Here is a 20,458-nt window from a genome sequence, read left to right as displayed (position 1 = left end):
AGACGTCACAATAATCCCTCTCTCTGGTTGGCAAATTTTCATACGCTCTGTCCACGTAAGACTGGTCTTAAATGGCATATATAATGACCATAAGGTCCTCATGTAGGAAAACACATACACAGAAAAAGCTAGACAAAATAATGGTACACACGAAAAATACCCACGTATAAAAAAATATATTTAAATGATATAAACGCAAACTTTTCATTTGTCTCCTATTGTACCTTTAACCTACTATCATGCTCATATTGTGTTTATTAATCCTCCCACTAAGATTAATATTCCCTTTCATTTTAAATTTGTATCATTGGTATGTAAATCGCCAGAGTTTGTAATTACCCCTTCAATAGTTTGAGTCTATAGAACATTTTAGAAATAAATAAGTCATGTACTTTATGATACAATCTACCAAACAGTATAGCAGCTCAGACATGTCAATTAACAAAAGAACTGGTTTCAAACCAGAGAAAAATCCTGAGCGTTACAATTCAAGCAATGCAGACAATGTACCACAAATAGACATAAAGACTGTTATTATGTAGCACTCTTTCTGCATATTACAAACACTTTGCTTTCTTTTATAAAGAGAAAATACTTTTGTACCACCCATAAAAAGCTCCTGCGGGTTCCATTAGAGATGGATTTAAAGGTCACCGTTTCCGGGGCTTGTAGCCATGAAGAAACCGTACAGAAATTACCATAAAATTAGCAGCACTGTGAGGGTAAATGGTCCTGCTGTCTTAATTTACTGTACTATTTTGTGATGGGAAAACGGCCTACGCAGAAGATTATCAGGCTGCTCTCTTGCCTTTTTATTCAATGGAGAACAGGAAAAAAAAAAGACAGAACAGTTTGTTCTTTTCACATGTACAGCCGTACAGGGTTCGTATTTCCAGGGTGCAAATAAGCACACCACTTATAATGTTGCTTTGCTTATACTGATGCAGAAACACGGCATTGATTTTACATTCTGAGACAAGCCCGTCCTTAGGAAATTAGTGGAGATCCTGCCCTTGGCCCAGTCATGGACGTTTTGAAGGTTTTTTCCTTATTATTTTTATCCAGTTTGTGAGGAACACTAAAATATCAACAATTTAAGGTGATCTACATTGATTCCCTTGGTGTCTGGTGGCACCTGCTGATGGTGAGAACCAAAATGATTTGGGTGGAGTGTGAAGAGTCTCTCTGTGGCACTGTGCCACGCTCAGGGGCTCCAAGGAGATGTAAGAGAGGGACATGTGCCCAGGAATGCACACACCTCCCACAGTAGCTACTGAACCACCTGAGCCCAAAGGTCCAAAAGGGTAACACTGTATAGTATGTTGATTACTGTGTTCATCAACATCCAAGCAACATTGTTCAGAAAACGTCTCCTGATAATGTACTGTAAGAGGTGATATTAAGTTGTGCTTCCTGTAATTAGAAGCACAGATTTGAGAGGTGAGACATCGCAGCTCAGTGAAGACATGGTTGAAATGCCTAGCTTTCATTCTGGTATGTAGTTTAGTTTTTCCTTTTATCCATGTCCTTCAAACGGCACAGCTAGGGGACATCAACAACTGGATGTGATGTTCTAACAATTAATAATAAATAACTTGACTGCAAGGCTTGTAAAATGTCCCTTGAATCCAGTAGCCAGGGCCAAAACGTTAATGGCACTTTAAGTACCATAACCACTAACGTGTACTGAGTCTATGGGTGCTGACAAAAATGACCTGACAACAAAAATGTACAGATATTCCAGTACTTTAAGAATTAACATCCACATTTATTTAATATTTTTTTTTAAAAAAATTTAAAAAAGGGCACAATCAGCATCACCCAACTTCAAATCAAGATACCATAAACAAACAAGAGCAGCCTTGTGTTCTCCCCCCAAACAGCAACAATATAAAACATTTACAGACAATTCTATATTTCCCCATGTGACAAGGGTAATATGTGCGGAAAACAGGCGCTTAGAGAGTGATAGCAGACATATAACTTTAGTAGCTGCTACAACACTTCAATGTGGATCTCTCTAATTCATCAAATTGAAAAGTATAGAAAGGGTAAGGGAATTTTAAGAGAAGGTTAGTAAAAAACAAACCACCCACCAAAAAGTCCCTTAAGTGGAGAGCTAAATAGTACTTAGGGGTATCAGGTATTCCAAATGGAGGTTTAAATATGCAAAAAAAGAGAAAATATATTTCCAGTAGTAGAGTATGTCAAATATAATACATAAATGGTAAAGTTAATATGATTAAACTCACAAGTGAAGAGCCAAATAGGGGACTGGCTCAAATCACAATCGCCTTGGTGTATATTGGGAGACACGTTCCCTCTTTTTATTTTCTTTATTCAATGCTCATAAAGGAATACCCAAAGACAAAGATATCTCTCTGGTGAAGTATGCTGGAATAAAGTCTGAACAAATTCAAAACACCAAATGGTATAGTGCGCACCTTTTACAGAACCAAATCTGTATACCTGGCTCTGGTTTGGACAGCTTATTACCCACTGAGCAGGGTACACCTTCTTTGGAGGTAGATGAAGATAGCAGAAAGTTAGGACTAAAAATGATCGTTGTAATACATTTTACTGTTTTGAAACACTAATATTTTTGTTCAGCGAAGTCTCCTGAGTATAACAGGGTTCAAACGCCATTTGGGGGTCCAAACGCCATTTTGGCCAATCCGCACCTCCTCATAGAGAGGCATTGAATCAATGCATTTCTATGAGGAAAATTCTGCGTCTCCATGCAGAGCGTGGGGATGCTGAACGGCAGGGCAGCTTACTGTGCAGCCCTGAGCCACTTGGAGGTGGCCCTAGGGGCTTCTCTGAAAAAGGCAGTGTTTACATGAGCTAATATACTCACCAGAACAACTACATTAAGCTGTAGTTGTTCTGATGACTATAGTGTCCCTTTAAGTAGCCTGCTAAGATTTATAAGTGTGTTTTTATGTGTTCACTGTAACTTAATTTGTATTATGTATGATATGGTACGCTAACCTGACATGTTCATCTGCATTCAGATGTAGAACACCTTATTGGCCCATGAGAAAGGAGTTAAAGAGTTCTATATCTGTACATATAGATCCTGCACACTTTTGTGTAGGAACTCCATGGAATCTCCCAAGAAACAAGCAAACAGTATGAATTTAAAAACACATCTAGAATTATTCTGCGATTCTCGAATCTATGGTGGCCAACAGAAAATACCCTCAAGTGCTTGGCACTGGGAAAACAATTGGAAGGCAAAGTTACCTCACTCTGGGAATTATCCTGCATTCATTGCGGTTCTTCATAAAATGGAAAATGCATTTTCAGTGGTTCAGCTCTGAAACCACACCAGCTAAAAACAAACCTTTCATAAAATTAAGGTCACCTTCTGCAGCTCGGAGATAACAAAAATGGCTGTTATGTATGAGAACCCTATAAGTCGAATTTCTCAGAAGTTACGTTGTTTTCTAAAATACAATCAATAATTCTTTAAAGCAGAGCATTAAGTGAGTTTAAAATTACACATTAATTATTACTGTACCTCAGTCCATTTGTCATTCACTTCCAAAAATAAAACACAAAATGGGTCAGACTTGGAGGCCACATCTCTGTCCAGAAGATTTTGGCAGCTAACGGAGAGTTCCACTCTGCAGACACAATACTGAGACCCAACGGGGCCGGCACTAGAACTGGTGTAGGTGTACGCCATTGGTCGCAGTAATGCCCGACGATCTGTGGATAAATTAGATCTGGTTACATTCCAGAACACCCATTAAAGGCTTTAGATTTTCCTGGCAAACATAATATAAGCATGTATAAACTTCTGCCTACACAATTATTGCAATTAAAACGAAGAGGATTACAGCATGATTTTGAGTTGTGCAACTCTCATGTAGACCACAACCTGCATCTTTATCTAGATTTTCAACATGAAAATGAAAGGAAGGAAATTTATGGAAACATCAAGGAGATAATTTATCACATAAAGAGTTGAAGATGTATCTATGGAATATCTGCCTATCCGCAGTGGTTATAGCGGCATAGTGGTAGAGATGAAGACAACTTCGGATAGATCCGCTGCTATGCGTAGCGTATGCTTTTAGATAGGGAAAATGTACATCTTTCAGGCGCGAAAAATAAGACAGGAGCCAAGCATCCAAAGATTTTGCAGGGCCTGTTAAAGCTAGGTTCCAATATTTTTTTTTTCTGTAATCCATTACTCTTGTCTAAATATGCAACAGGTTATTATTATTTATAATGCGCCAACAAATTTCTCAGCACTGTACACTGGGTTAGTATGTATCCAGGTACCTTTAATCACTCTTCTCTTCTGTGTGTTGGAGAGTCAGCACATACAACAGAAGGTAAGGATTAAGGGGACACGCCACTGACCATTTAAAAAATAAATTAAAAAATCACTGTTTAGTAGATTTACCCTCACTGAAAACATGCATGCATTTAATTATGCATTTTGCATGCATGTTTTCATTGAGGGTATATTTAAAACCATAAAAAGCACTGCAAAATCTGCAAAAGCCTTTGCAAGACCTCCCCTTCTTATCCAGCACAGACTTTCTGTGGATGTCCAATCACAGACTTCCAAGTGCAGCTCAATGAGTCTTTGCAAGCTAAACAACCAGGAAGTAACAGGACTGGTTGTCTGATTGACAGCCAGGGAGGTGTAACAAGAATATTTTATAAAAGTACCAATTTCTATTTAAATAAAAATGACAACACATTCTTTATACATGATGCACTTCAGAAATCTGAAGTGCTTTAGGGGTCTTGAGAGTTCCTTTACAAGCAACTAACTACTAAGGATGTTTAAACTGGTTTTGATAGGGAATAGCTTGACTAAAAGGTCTAGTAGTTAACTTTTATCTTCAAATAGGGATTCTCAGGTCTGCAAAGCCCACCCTAAAGCAGCGATGACGTACCTATGGCATGCGTAACACAGATGGCACTCAGAGGCCTCTCAGTTGGCACGCAAGACATGAGCTTTCCACAACTTTTCATAAGCACTCCTCAGGCACACTAAGCTATTCTCTTATGCTTCCCCACATCCTGGGATAGCACTATGCTAGGTGCACAGCACTCAGCCACACTCCACCTCAGGTTTGTGACAGGCAGCTGGCCTGAAGCTTGGGTCCTCGCAAACAAACTGTGCAGGGAGTGGAGCATTTATAAATTAAAAGGCACGGCATAGAGACCTCCCAACCTGGATAGTTCCCTCCCTACTACAGAAGACATATCGATCCTCTGCCGCCATTTTTTGTTATCACATTGGATCTCTGGTCAGGAGAATAAGGGGGTCTTGCTATGCCCAGTTTCCAGTCACCCTTGGGGCTATTGATGGGGAGAAGGTGTTAGTAAGCCCTGTGTGGGGGCAAGGGAAAACTACTGTAAACTCTGCCACTGCTGTCATTGCCTGGGGCTAGTGGTGGTCCTGGGAGATAATTGTGTGCAGAAAGCAAAGTATCAAGAGCGCTCAGAAAGCACAAGAATACATTTTTTTTAACTCTTCAGTAAAGTTGAATGAGCCAGTTGGTGGAATATTTTTAGAGTAAATCTGCCCAGGGCTTGCACAGGGTCACTTATACACTCTATACAGAAAGCTGATGGGATAGGTGTGGGTCCACAGGGGGCCATTACTGATCCAGGGATGTAGTGTAGGAAGAAGTAGGTAGAACAGATAGGTGGAGCAGGATTGGAAGAGGACAGACTCCTCATGTGATGGAGATGGCCAATTGTTTTTCTAAAATAAATCTCAGTGTTCAGGTTTAATTACAGAGTTGGCATTTTCAGATAAATATGTTAGGGCTAAAAAAAAGGTTTGCCATCACTGCCTTAGGGTGTCTTTATTCAGCATATATTTACAAGAGCACAGGTAAACCGATTAAATAGCCTGTCAAATTTGGTAAGTATTGCACAGAAACATAATTTTGTTGTTTATTAAAGAAGTCCTTGAAACTTTGAGACACAACATTGTATTTTACGAGACACAAACCAAATATCCTCCTCTCTGTGAATATGCCCCTTCTGCTCTAAGTCCAGGGCTCGACAAATCCCAAGCGCCAGGTCGCCACAGCGCCTAAAAATTTTGCCCTGGCATCTGGGATGTGCCAGCTCTCTAATTAGTGTGGCTGCGGCCGTTGTTCTATCAAAAAGACATACCCCGTGAAAAAGACATACCCTCGTCACTTCCGGTGACGCGGCCGCACCGGAAGTGACGTTCGGAGGGGGGGGTGCGCCGCTGCGCAAGCGCACAACGACTGGGTAGGTGATTTTACAGCGAAAAAGGGACATTAAGCCCACAGTGCGCACGCGCCTCATAGTACTCCCGTCGGAGGGTCAGCGCGCGTGCGCACTGCTGGGCAGAGAGCGCTTCACACCCCGCGCGTGCGCAGTTTAGGGGTAGGTAAATTTTATGGCCATTTCTCCTGTGAAATTTCCCTACCCCACATTGCGCACGCGCGGTCTATTGGGTCCGCGCACGCGCAGTATAGGGGTATGGAGATTTCACAGGAGAAATGGCCATAAAATTTACCTACCCCTAAACTGCGCACGCGCGGGGTGTGAAGCGCTCTCTGCCCAGCAGTGCGCACGCGCGCTGACCCTCCGACGGGAGTACTATGAGGCCCGTGCGCACTGTGGGCTTAATGTCCCTTTTTCGCTGTAAAATCACCTACCCAGTCGTTGTGTGCTTGCGCAGCGGGGCACACCCCCTCCGAACGTCACTTCCGGTGCGGCCGCGTCACCGGAAGTGACGAGGGTATGTCTTTTTCACGGGGTATGTCTTTTTGATAGAACACCGTCACTGGTAATATTGCAGGCGGCCGCCCGCGGGAGCATAGTAGACAGCACGTGAGGGAGCAGTACTCTCTGCTCCCTCGCGCTGTGTAATGATGTCGGGAGCCGGAATATGACGTCATTCCGGCCCCGGCATCATTACAGTGTGCGAGGGAGCAGAGAAGAGCTACAGGCAGAGTACTGCTTCCTCGCACACAGGATGAGCGCAGCCCCACTGGGCACCAGGAAAGACCCACTCAGCTCTCCCAAAGGTAGGGAGGCTGAGTGGGTTTCAATTCAAACAAAAATGTGTGTGTGAGAGAGAGCCTGTCAGAGTGTGTGTGTGTGTGTGTGCCTGTCAGAGTGTGTGAGTGTGTGTGTGTGCGTGTGTGTGCCTGTCAGAGTGTGTGTGTGTGTGAGCCTATTAGTCTGTCAGTGTGTGTGTGAGCCTGTCAGTGTCTGTGTGTGAGCCTGTCAGTGTCTGTATGTGTGTGCAAGCCTCTCAGAATATGTGTGTGTTAACGCTTATGTGTGTGTGTGTCTGTCAAGAGTTTGTGCGTGCAAGCATGTTGTCAGCGTGAGTGTGTATGTGAGCCTGTCAGTGTGTGTGCGCGTTTAGGTACCTGCCCCCTCCGATAGTTTTTACTCACCTTTTTTCCCCATTTTCTCACGCCGTGACAGTTTCCCCATGAGCTTTATGATCTCAGCTAAGCCAATGCTTTCCCTTAGGAAAGCACTGGGAGGATTTTGTGCATGCGCAGCAAATGTACCAATCCTCATCTCCTCATAGAGATGCATTAAATTATTGAATCTCTACGAGGAACATTCAGCACCTCCATGCAGAGCTTGGAGATACTGAACCTGTGTGCTGCACGTGGTGCAGCAGTGACCCAGGACTCTCTAGTGACCGTCTGAGTGACTGTCACTAGAGGTGTTGCTAAGCAGCAATGTAAATTATGCCTTTTCGTAGAAAAGGCAGTGTTTACACTAAAACACCTGCAGGGACAGGCTATAGACACCAGAACAACTACATCAAGCTGTAGTGGTTCTGGTGACTATAGTGTCCCTTTAAGAATTGCATTTTATCGTTTAAAATGACTGGCTCCTAACTTGTTTAGCTGGCTCCTAGATTCCAAACAAATTTGTCAAGCCCTGCTCTAATCCATGTCTTAGCTAACCAGCTGTGCAAAGGGAGGGTGGAGAGAAAAAAAAACAACTCATAGTGTATTGAAAAGAAAAAATAAGTATGTGGCTTTTCCCTAAAATAAAATACAAGTGCGTTTAAAAATAACTTTTTTAAACTTCTGGGTCTAATGAAAGTAAGCCTGTTAAAATAGCTGACCAACACACCAACGTAGGCTTGGGTTAACAAGTTGTGAAACCTTACACCATAGTGTGTGCCTTGAGAAATAATGTTGGCATTATGCGTCTCACTCATGGGACAGATATTACAGTTTGGACTTTGTGTGTCTGCAATGTTTATTTTCCATGATTAAGGAATATACGCCCAATGCCCTCACTGCCCATCGTGGACAATGTACAAAAAATAAAAAAAAAAGTCTGTTTTGTAAATTCAATGATTTCAGGAATTTAATCCGTGTTCTAGCTATAGTTCAGGATTATTTCCCAGTGAACAGGAATACATATTGATTTTATATAGCGTGTTATATATTATTTTAGACAGTGTGTTCTGTTTACCAAGAAACCCGTTTTTTTTTTTGTTTTTTTTTATATATACTTGGCCCGGGATTCTCTCTGTGGTTACATGCTAGAACATTAACCCGATACTAATGTCTATTTAGTATTATTTATTCCGCTCTGTTATTTGACTTGCATCGTTCATTTTCCATGAAATCATTCCGTTTTGGGTAAAGAAACAAAGAAAAAAAATCGCTGCCTAACGTGAGGATTATGCTGTGAATGCTAATAAGCCCCCACAGCAACTAGTATAAATGTAAATATTAAAATGGCATGAAGAATGAATAACGTAGAAAAGGATGCGATAAGGAATATATGGAGAGAGAGAGCGCAGGAAGATGGAAAGAAGGTTAACAGAGCAGAGTACGGAAGGAATGGAACATGGGGAAGAGTATATTATAGTATAGTTATATGGGATACAGTATGCTTATTAATATTTATATTAATGTTAATGTTAATTTATAAAGTGGAAAATGTAATTGTGTGTGTAAGATATAAATTTGATATACCACTTATGCAGCAATAGTAATTATTATTATTATTATGGTATTTATTTAGCGCCATCAAATTCCGCAGTAGAAAATTGCCAGAAATAATACATACATGCATAGTACCAGTAGTAACACAGAGACCAGTATTAAAAGCTTCAATAAAGGAAAACAGACTACTAGGCCTAGATTAAGTTTTATATAAATGGAAAGCTTGACAATTGATCTAATTTCTCTTTTTATTTGTCATTTATTTGCAGTATTCAATCCTCAAGATAAATTGCAAAGTGGAATGGGGAATATTGGCATTGTGTTGATGATAATAATAAGCTTTATATCTGAGAAACGATAATCATTTCGTGGAAATCAAACGGACACTCTAAGCATCGTAACAGTAGTACCACTCCCAGTTTAACGTGTCAGACCATTTACGAAGGGTTCACAAGGAGTTTGACACTTCTTTATTTTGACGCTCTATCGAGACGCTCACGGTCCTTCAACTCTGCACCTGTATGTTAAAGCTGGACCTCGTGCTTCTGTATTCGCATTTCAATGTATACCATGTGTGGGCATTAATCATTAGCCGAGAACTTCAGCTGACACACCTCATTCAATGAATCATGGCCAAAGTTGGTATGCTAATGCAAAGTGTAAGCTTTCACTTTAGCATGTTCGTGCTTACTGGAAAGATCACAGAGCAACAGAAGTATCACAACTTTCATACATGGCTTGACAGCTTACAGGATTCTCCTCGTCCCGTAACCACCATGGCGTGTTGTAGTGGTTATGGTGCTTATCGTACCTCTTTAAAATCTATAGCAGCTGGAATTCCAGCGTAATAATGCTGAACACTAATCCCCTCTCCTTGCAATTGCCTCAAACAATATTATGAGTTTGGTTCCTTTCTGCCCAATGAGCATATAGCTAAAAAAAAATACATAGTGTTGAACCCACCTGTCTGTCAACAATTCCCCATCTCGTTCATATAATTTTCTACCACCTTAATTATCACTAACCAGGTCATTGGTCCCAAGAGTTGCAGCTCCTCAATTGCAATGCCAAGATCACGACTTCCTTACATCTCATCTTAGCCTTTGACATCTTCCTTACACCTGTAACTAGCCTTAGATCCATGCATTCTAAAAAAAACTAATTTCTATTGCCAACTATACGCTTCAATGAATTGCCAACTCATGCAGAAAAACTGAGGGTCACCTTGAGGTGCAACTCTTTTCTACTACAGAAGCGTGATTGTGGGCAGACATCGTTTGGAATGTCAATAAAATGAAAGACGATTGTTTTGTATCGTAGAACTTATATATATATATATATATATTTTTTTTTTTTAGATATATTTTGAATGAAAATAAAAGTTTTTTTTTTATATTAATAAACACAGCAAAAATGTTTGTGGAGCCAAGTATGTATTCAATTGTATTGCTCTAATAAAATATGCTATATGACCAGCACTCAAGCCTTTGAAAGTGAAAGGGACACAACAAACAAAGGTGTAAAAAGTAATCTGATAAAGCATTTGCAACAAGAAAAAAAAAAACATTAAGGCTTAATGTATTTATCCTGATGAGACACCTAGGGACATCAACAATTCGGAATTCAACAGAACATTTACACTTAGCAATGCCATCCACATCTGGAAACATTGCACTCCATAGAAATCAATTCTGGAAAAAAATACTCTTTATCCTAACAACGGTGATTAAAAAAGGACCTAAAAACGGATGTCTTTTCTGAGCAATGGAATCGTGCATTCCAAGCAGCATCTTGATATAGATGGTACTTGGTACATAACAAACTACGCAATATATACACTGGCAATTCTTCTTTACGTTGGAGAAATTATGGTGAAGCATGTGCAATGATACAAATTTGGTGGTGGTCATGTCTAGTGATCGCTCACATGTAAAAGACTTTTACATGGATTCAGTAAAGGTGTCAAGGTGGTCTATAATAACTCCTAAAGTCACTCATCGTAACATGATATTCTTAGAAAGCTCATTAAAGTACTAACCAGGTACTCTTGGGGGTCAAAGAAGTCATAGCTAGACACTGGAAGGACATCGTCATCACAATAACAATAAGGAAGATTTGACTCAATATCTATACAACAATAAACACCTGTATGATTAGGTTCAGTAACCCTGAGAACACATTTTTGAACAAGATAGTAACTAATTTTAAAAATTCTCCAACTTTTTGTGTCCTGAAGATTGAACATTGAATATTCCTGTAAATAAACACTTCCCACTGCTACGTCAATACTCTACTAACCAGTGACATTATGGACATCAGTGGCATTCTGGTATGCTCATTATTTTCATCATCCTCTAACATGTACGCTCACTAAGCAGGGCCCTTAACCCCTTTGTTCCTGTGCGTCCATTTGTCTGGTTACAATTACCTGTCTGTTAGTCCACACATTGTACAGCGCTACAGAATTTTCTGGCGTTGTATAAATAATAATAATAATAAATATATACACCCAGTAGCCATTTAATTAGGAAAACCTGATTGTTATTGCTTTTGGAACAAGCCGAACAAGAACTCTGAAGCAAAAGATATAAATTACACAGACATGGATAGGCTGTTATGATCGTCCAAACTGCAAAAAGAAGGGACATCTAAGATTGCTGGCACCAGATATCACAGTTGACCTAAGATTTTCATGTTCTACAGGGGGATTACTGAGAAGGGCGTGATACAGAATAATACTCCAGAGAGCAGAAGTTTTGTCGACAATGAATTCCATGCAGATCTCACTTTACTGAATAACCCTGTCAGGGAAACTGGAAGGCCACACATTCTTAAATAACCAATTTTCTGCAATCGTGGCATGGGGATGGACATTTCTGAACGGAAAATGTTTCAAATCTTGTACCAGTTTCACTCCTCGCAGGATGATGAGGCTACAGTGTGTGCATTAACTCCAAAACTAGCCGATTAAATACTGGGAAAATGACCTGGTCTGGAACATCTCAATTTCTCTCGAGTATCAGAGTGGTGGTAGGCTCATTCTGTTTTCTATTAACAGTATAGGCTGATGGGTGTGGTACAATGGCATTGGAAATCTTTTTCTTTCTTTAGATTTTTTGATTTCTGAATACCAATTGAATGTTATCTGAATGCTTAGCATATACACTGATCAGCCACAACATTAAAACCACTAATAGGATGAATAAATGAATAAAATAGAAATAAAAGCTGCGCCACACAAATCAATAAAATAAATAATACAAATAAAAATAAAAAATAAAATAAAAATATATAATCCAAATGAGATAAGTCCAAATAAAAATAAGTCTTAGCTGGATGTATCTTCTTTGAGATAAATTTCTATAGTGGTGTATAGAATAGTGCATAATATTGGTTATATTGTCACAATGGTACCTGTCAAGAAATAGGGTATATTAGGCAGGAAATGAACAGTCAGTTTTTGAACTGAAAGTGTAAAAGTGTTGGAAGCAGGAATAATGGGCAAACAAAAAAGATTTGAGTGACTAAATTAAAGGGACATGACTGCTGATCCAGAACAAACCCCCAACCCCCGTTGCCCTCCGTAAATAATAACACTACACAAGAGTTATGGGTAAGGGCAACAGCCACAGCTTTATTAATTCTTGACACAGACCAGCTTTCTATCCAACTGCCAGCTGTTGAGAGACTTCTCCCAACAGGCAGATACCACTTATTTGTCATGAGTTCATATCAGAAAAAACAAAAGGAATAGGCGCTCACTAAATAAACTAGAGGTGGGCAGCAGTGAACCGAGTAGGAATTCCCAGCGCCTACTCAAAATAGTGAAACAATCAAAGAAAAAAGTGGTAATCCGCGCCCAAACAGTACAAGTGATAATAATAAAGATGTATACATACAAAGTGTTCTATAATAGTAGATGTATGGAACCTTCAATAGAAAATACAAAACAATAATAGTGCAGTATATCAGGCAAGTTGGAGTAGTAAAAGCTTATAAAAGACTAACTCACACTTTGCAGAGCTACTCAGAGCTCTGCCGTATAGCGCCTAGACGGTACAATCCCCGTCTCAGGATATCAAGTGGTGATGCAGTGCACGGTCCAATCCTCCACAGTAGTATATGGAAAAGATAGAGATACGATCCAATAGTATAGTGTGTTTTGAAAACAATATTGGTAAGAAAAGGAAAAATATCCTACTTACAGATTTCAGAGCAAATATCTTGCTCTAGTGTGTACAGCATACGGTGGTATAATTATTACTTAATAATTTGTTTTATTATATACATATTTTATATTCAAATAAAGTTATAGTTTTTACTATTTTATTTGCTGTTCCTGATTTTCCTGAATCCTGATATATCCTGATGTATATCCGTTGGTGGGGATTATACCACCGTATGCTGTACACACTAGAGCAAGATATTTGCTCTGAAATCTGTAAGTAGGATATTTTTCCTTTTCTTACCAATATTGTTTTCAAAACACACTATACTATTGGATCGTATCTCTATCTTTTCCATATACTACTGTGGAGGATTGGACCGTGCACTGCATCACCACTTGATATCCTGAGACGGGGATTGTACCGTCTAGGCGCTATACGGCAGAGCTCTGAGTAGCTCTGCAAAGTGTGAGTTAGTCTTTTATAAGCTTTTACTACTCCAACTTGCCTGATATACTGCACTATTATTGTTTTGTATTTTCTATTGAAGGTTCCATACATCTACTATTATAGAACACTTTGTATGTATACATCTTTATTATTATCACTTGTACTGTTTGGGCGCGGATTACCACTTTTTTCTTTGATTGTTTCACTATTTTGAGTAGGCGCTGGGAATTCCTACTCGGTTCACTGCTGCCCACCTCTAGTTTATTTAGTGAGCGCCTATTCCTTTTGTTTTTTCTGATATGAACTCATGACAAATAAGTGGTATCTGCCTGTTGGGAGAAGTCTCTCAACAGCTGGCAGTTGGATAGAAAGCTGGTCTGTGTCAAGAATTAATAAAGCTGTGGCTGTTGCCCTTACCCATAACTCTTGTGTAGTGTTATTATTTACGGAGGGCAACGGGGGTTGGGGGTTTGTTCTGGATCAGCAGTCATGTCCCTTTAATTTAGTCACTCAAATCTTTTTTGTTTGCCCATTATTCCTGCTTCCAACACTTTTACACTTTCAGTTCAAAAACTGACTGTTCATTTCCTGCCTAATATACCCTATTTCTTGACAGGTACCATTGTGACAATATAACCAATATTATGCACTATTCTATACACCACTATAGAAATTTATCTCAAAGAAGATACATCCAGCTAAGACTTATTTTTATTTGGACTTATCTCATTTGGATTATATATTTTTATTTTATTTTTTATTTTTATTTGTATTATTTATTTTATTGATTTGTGTGGCGCAGCTTTTATTTCTATTTTATTCATTTATTCATCCTATTAGTGGTTTTAATGTTGTGGCTGATCAGTGTATATGCTAAGCATTCAGATAACATTCAATTGGTATTCAGAAATCAAAAAATCTAAAGAAAGAAAAAGATTTCCAATGCCATTGTACCACACCCATCAGCCTATACTGTTAATAGAAAACAGAATGAGCCTACCACCACTCTGATACTCGAGAGAAATTGAGATGTTCCAGACCAGGTCATTTTCCCAGTATTTAATCGGCTAGTTTTGGAGTTAATGCACACACTGTAGCCTCATCATCCTGCGAGGAGTGAAACTGGTACAAGATTTGAAACATTTTCCGTTCAGAAATGTCCATCCCCATGCCACGATTGCAGAAAATTGGTTATTTAAGAATGTGTGGCCTTCCAGTTTCCCTGACAGGGTTATTCAGTAAAGTGAGATCTGCATGGAATTCATTGTCGACAAAACTTCTGCTCTCTGGAGTATTATTCTGTATCACGCCCTTCTCAGTAATCCCCCTGTAGAACATGAAAATCTTAGGTCAACTGTGATATCTGGTGCCAGCAATCTTAGATGTCCCTTCTTTTTGCAGTTTGGACGATCATAACAGCCTATCCATGTCTGTGTAATTTATATCTTTTGCTTCAGAGTTCTTGTTCGGCTTGTTCCAAAAGCAATAACAATCAGGTTTTCCTAATTAAATGGCTACTGGGTGTATATATTTATTATTATTATTATTTATACAACGCCAGAAAATTCTGTAGCGCTGTACAATGTGTGGACTAACAGACAGGTAATTGTAACCAGACAAATGGACGCACAGGAACAAAGGGGTTAAGGGCCCTGCTTAGTGAGCGTACATGTTAGAGGATGATGAAAATAATGAGCATACCAGAATGCCACTGATGTCCATAATGTCACTGGTTAGTAGAGTATTGACGTAGCAGTGGGAAGTGTTTATTTACAGGAATATTCAATGTTCAATCTTCAGGACACAAAAAGTTGGAGAATTTTTAAAATTAGTTACTATCTTGTTCAAAAATGTGTTCTCAGGGTTACTGAACCTAATCATACAGGTGTTTATTGTTGTATAGATATTGAGTCAAATCTTCCTTATTGTTATTGTGATGACGATGTCCTTCCAGTGTCTAGCTATGACTTCTTTGACCCCCAAGAGTACCTGGTTAGTACTTTAATGAGCTTTCTAAGAATATCATGTTACGATGAGTGACTTTAGGAGTTATTATAGACCACCTTGACACCTTTACTGAATCCATGTAAAAGTCTTTTACATGTGAGCGATCACTAGACATGACCACCACCAAATTTGTATCATTGCACATGCTTCACCATAATTTCTCCAACGTAAAGAAGAATTGCCAGTGTATATATTGCGTAGTTTGTTATGTACCAAGTACCATCTATATCAAGATGCTGCTTGGAATGCACGATTCCATTGCTCAGAAAAGACATCCGTTTTTAGGTCCTTTTTTAATCACCGTTGTTAGGATAAAGAGTATTTTTTTCCAGAATTGATTTCTATGGAGTGCAATGTTTCCAGATGTGGATGGCATTGCTAAGTGTAAATGTTCTGTTGAATTCCGAATTGTTGATGTCCCTAGGTGTCTCAGATTTCAGAGCAAATATCTTGCTCTAGTGTGTACAGCATACGGTGGTATAATTATTACTTAATAATTTGTTTTATTATATACATATTTTATATTCAAATAAAGTTATAGTTTTTACTATTTTATTTGCTGTTCCTGATTTTCCTGAATCCTGATATATCCTGATGTATATCCGTTGGTGGGGATTATACCACCGTATGCTGTACACACTAGAGCAAGATATTTGCTCTGAAATCTGTAAGTAGGATATTTTTCCTTTTCTTACCAATATTGTTTTCAAAACACACTATACTATTGGATCGTATCTCTATCTTTTCCATATACTACTGTGGAGGATTGGACCGTGCACTGCATCACCACTTGATATCCTGAGACGGGGATTGTACCGTCTAGGCGCTATACGGCAGAGCTCTGAGTAGCTCTGCAAAGTGTGAGTTAGTCTTTTATAAGCTTTTACTACTCCAACTTGCCTGATATACTGCACTATTATTGTTTTGTATTTTCTATTGAAGGTTCCATACATCTACTATTATAGAACACTTTGTATGTATACATCTTTATTATTATCACTTGTACTGTTTGGGCGCGGTTTACCACTTTTTTCTTTGATGAGTTCATATCAGTCTGCTTACTGCCATCAGCCCTCGGCAGGCTGCGACTCCCCAAGTTGACTCATCAATTTATTTCAATTTCCAATGCGCTGGCCAGGAACACCGCCACCGCGATGTCGACCCTGTCCAGTCCCTCCTGTCGGCATCGCGCCCCCCGCAGCCAGCGTCAACTCCACTCCAGATTGAAGTCCCAAATTAAAAATATCAAGCCCAATACTAGTTAGGTGGACCCCATCCCTCCGCATCAAATTCCTGTTATCCCCTTCCAACTCCATTTGTCGAACCACTATGCCCCCGAGACTTCGAACAAACCTGGCAACCGTCATGTTCAATTTTCGCCGAGCCCGCTCAATCCTGCGGGCGTGCGGCAATGCCCGCCAACAGTGGCGTGGAACCATTTCGGACCAAATAAGCGTGAGGTCTCGGAAGAGCGCCATGCATCTGGCCAAATCCTGTCTTATCATGAAGAGGAGATCCACCGTCCTGACCCGACCCAAATCATTACCTCCCGCGTGAACCACTAACGTAACCGGCCCAGAAACACACCTCCGTAACTGAACACATTCCGTGAAAAACTGGCCCCAGGAGAGACCCCGAAAACCCTAACATGCCTGCTTGAGTAGCGGCCCCAATCCGAAAGGAGTGAGCCGAGTATCCTGAAACGTCCACACCGACCGCCAATAAAGCCGCCCTAAGCTTAGCTGAGAACCAATACCTAGTTAATGGGCACCCATCAGCATGAACCAATAAGGAGCCCACCCGGCCCGAACGAAGTGCTAAGTACGATTGCAACAATCACACTGGGCAGAAGGGGCCGCTGGCGGCACCAATTCACACCCAGGCACCTAACCCAGCACGGTCGGTTTTCGACCGACGAACCCGAAGATCCAGGGCCGAGGACGACAGATGCACGTCCGACAATAACATAGGAGAGAACGACCGTGAGTTAGGAGCCACCAGCTCCCCCACCCTAAATGCCCCCCAAAAAAACAAAGAAAAGGCTACCCAAAAAAGTAACACCTCAAAATCAGAAGCACATACTTTCGGAAGGTCCTTCAACGAAAGCTCCAGCAGGTCCGCAGAGACCGGTCTACGGCGATCCTTACCCTTTCGAAGTCTCCAACCCTTCAATACTCTCTGAATAATGAATTCTTTGGAAAGATCCCTCTAACCCAGAAACCGAAAGAAAAAGGACAAGGCAGACATAGCACGCAACGCCACCGCACTGGACTTACCTTGAAACTCCAAAGAGGCTAGGAGAAGCAGAGTGACTTCGAACCGGCCCTCCTCCGATAAAACCCCTTGAGTCCTATCAGCCAAGGCCAGCCAGCAAGACCATACCTCCTGATAGGCCCGCCATGACCCCTGGGATAGCGAATCCGTCAACAACCGTCTCAGGCCTCCAAAGCCAGGTCCCATAAAGATGGAGGACAGGACCGACCCACTCGGTCTGCACCGGGCGCCGCCTCTCGAAACCGGTCCCACTGAAACCGAGAAAGAGAGTCAGCCACCACATTCAATACCCCAGGAACATGACACGCCTTAACCCAGACATTGAAGCGTAAGCTTAACAGCACTAAGCGCCGGAGCAGGGCCAACACCGGAGGGGAGGCAGAAGTAGCCCGCTTAATAACGTGAACCACGCTCAAGTTGTCAGTATGAAAAACGACAACATGACCTCGCAACTCTCCACCCCAAAGTTCCAAGGACACCACAATCGGGAAGAGTTCCAAAAAGGTGAGGTTGCGCATGATATCCCTACCTTTCCAGCCCACCGGCCATGACTCCGCACACCACTGACCACGAAAAAACGCAACAAATCCCACGGAGCCGGAAGCATCCGTAAAGAGATCCAACGATGCATGGGTGCAGCCTCCCGGAGCCAACATGAGTGGCCATTGTAGGTGCCCAGAAAGGAACTCCAGACGCGTAAATCCTCACGCATGCGATTGTTGCCATCTGTAGGCCATCCGCACCGGAACTCCTCTCATCAACCCTCCGATCTCAGTGCCTGGTACCGGTTCTTCTCACAGGACTGGGGGATAACCGCGTCGGAGGCCTTGTCCTCCGGGCCCTCCGACCGTCTGCAGGGGAGTCTACAGCCATCCTCTCCATCATAGGAGTACCCGAACTTCCAGCGACGCCGCCCATCACTGCATCCAGGGCGCCTGAGCCATGAGACTCCAGGTAAGCCCGCAGCATGTCAACCAGTGCCTCCTGGGACACCGTTGTTGAAGTAGATGCCATAGTGAAATAAGAACTACTGCAAACCTAACACGAAAAACTACTGCAAACCTAACTAGAACTAAATCACTAGGCCCTATACTCTGGAAAATAAATTAGTACGTTCTCAATCCTCACTTTACTAAGCAACTGATAAGGCCCCTCCTCTGCCCTGCTTTATATTTAATATTGCAACAAAGTATCCAGTATAGCCACCCCTTCCCCCCCCCCCCCCTTACTGCTGGCCTGCAGTCATGCCCTCCCTTCCTTTTCAGTGCAGGGAGATACTCTAGTCACCTGAACAACTTTAGCTTAATGAAGCAGTTTTGGTGTATAGAACATGCCCCTGCAGCCTCACTGCTCAATCCTCTGCCATTTAGGAGTTAAATCCCTTTGTTTATGAACCCTAGTCACACCTCTCTGCATGTGACTTGCACAGCCTTCCATAAACACTTCCTGTAAAGAGAGCCCTATTTAGGCTTTCCTTATTGCAAGTTCTGTTTAATTAAGATGTTATCCCCTTCTATGTTAATAGCTTGCTAGACCCTGCAATGTGATTAAAGTTCAATTTAGAGATGGAGATACAATTATATAAGGTAAATTACATCTGTTTGAAAGTGAAACCAGTTGTTTTTTTCATGCAGGCTCTGTCAATCATAGCCAGGGGAGGTGTGGCTAGGGCTGCATGAACAGAAACAAAGTGATTTAACTCCTAAATGACAGTGAATTGAGCAGTGAAATTGCAGGGGAATGATCTATACACTAAAACTGCTTTATTTAGCTAAAGTAATTTAGGTGACTATAGTGTTCCTTTAAAGATGGCTGCCTACAGAGGGACCACCTGCTGCATGAACGAGAACAGCGGTCTGCTGCGCTGATTGGGTAGGAAGTGTGACAATGATGTAAATCTTTTAATGCACATAAACTACCATTTTTAAAAATGGACATTTCCAGGAGAATAATTTGCCGTTCTACAAAGAATGCATCTCAAACTGGACATGATAGCGCAGTTAAGTCCTATGAAGTCTCAAGGTCTTCACAACAAAAACAAATTCTTGAAGAATTTCATGCTACAATGAGCTCAACACTGACCAAAATGTTTCCGATACCTTGATAAATACTTGCTGTGAAGACCTCAGGCTATTCTAGATTCAAAAGGAAATTCTACGTGGTTGTTCTACATAACATTTTATATGAATTGCATAGTGTTTATTCAGTAAACAGGAAGAGAAAATAATGCATTTTGTTAAAAAAAAACTAAATCAGAGTAATGCCAGGGCAAATATTTTTTCCATCCCCACTATTCAGCCTTTGTAAATGTTTAATATAACAAATCGGTGTGTGTTTCAAACTATTTAGATAAGGGAAGGACCTCTGAATCCATTTGCCACAAGCGTGGGCTATAGGCCCAGCCGAGACAGTGGAGAGAGTGTGGAAGTGACAGGGTTAATGACACCAGACCCCTGGTTACCTGTTGCTAGTCCAAGCAACCACTCAATTAACCCCTGCAATCCCTTCTACACTAACCCCCTAATACACACTTTACTTCCACCACCAAGACTTTTAGACCCGGGCGTCTTAGGTTACCCCACACACAGGAGAATTATAGAATCACAGTTCTAC

At 41.0% G+C, this 20,458-nt stretch overlaps 1 protein-coding gene and 1 long non-coding RNA gene across 2 annotated transcripts in view; one reads left to right on the top strand and one right to left on the bottom strand.

Moving 5' to 3' along the window:
- Window positions 1-20,458, top strand: part of LOC134578777 (uncharacterized) — a 495,152-nt gene that overhangs the window by 11,266 nt on the left and 463,428 nt on the right. The gene's annotated exons all lie outside the window — the stretch shown is intronic.
- The window catches only part of CPNE2 (copine 2), a 98,276-nt gene that overhangs the window by 47,976 nt on the left and 29,842 nt on the right, over window positions 1-20,458 (bottom strand). Inside the window, exon 2 of the mRNA XM_063437815.1 lies at window positions 3,524-3,714. Coding sequence (XP_063293885.1) covers window positions 3,524-3,691 — 168 coding nt within the window. The 5' untranslated portion in view covers window positions 3,692-3,714. The remainder of the gene's footprint in view (window positions 1-3,523; window positions 3,715-20,458) is intronic.

This window comes from Pelobates fuscus, chromosome 12 (genome assembly GCF_036172605.1).
Source record: "Pelobates fuscus isolate aPelFus1 chromosome 12, aPelFus1.pri, whole genome shotgun sequence".
Lineage (NCBI taxonomy): Eukaryota > Metazoa > Chordata > Amphibia > Anura > Pelobatidae > Pelobates > Pelobates fuscus.
Note: the sequence above shows the minus strand (reverse complement) of the source record. Positions and strands in the feature narration are given on the sequence as shown.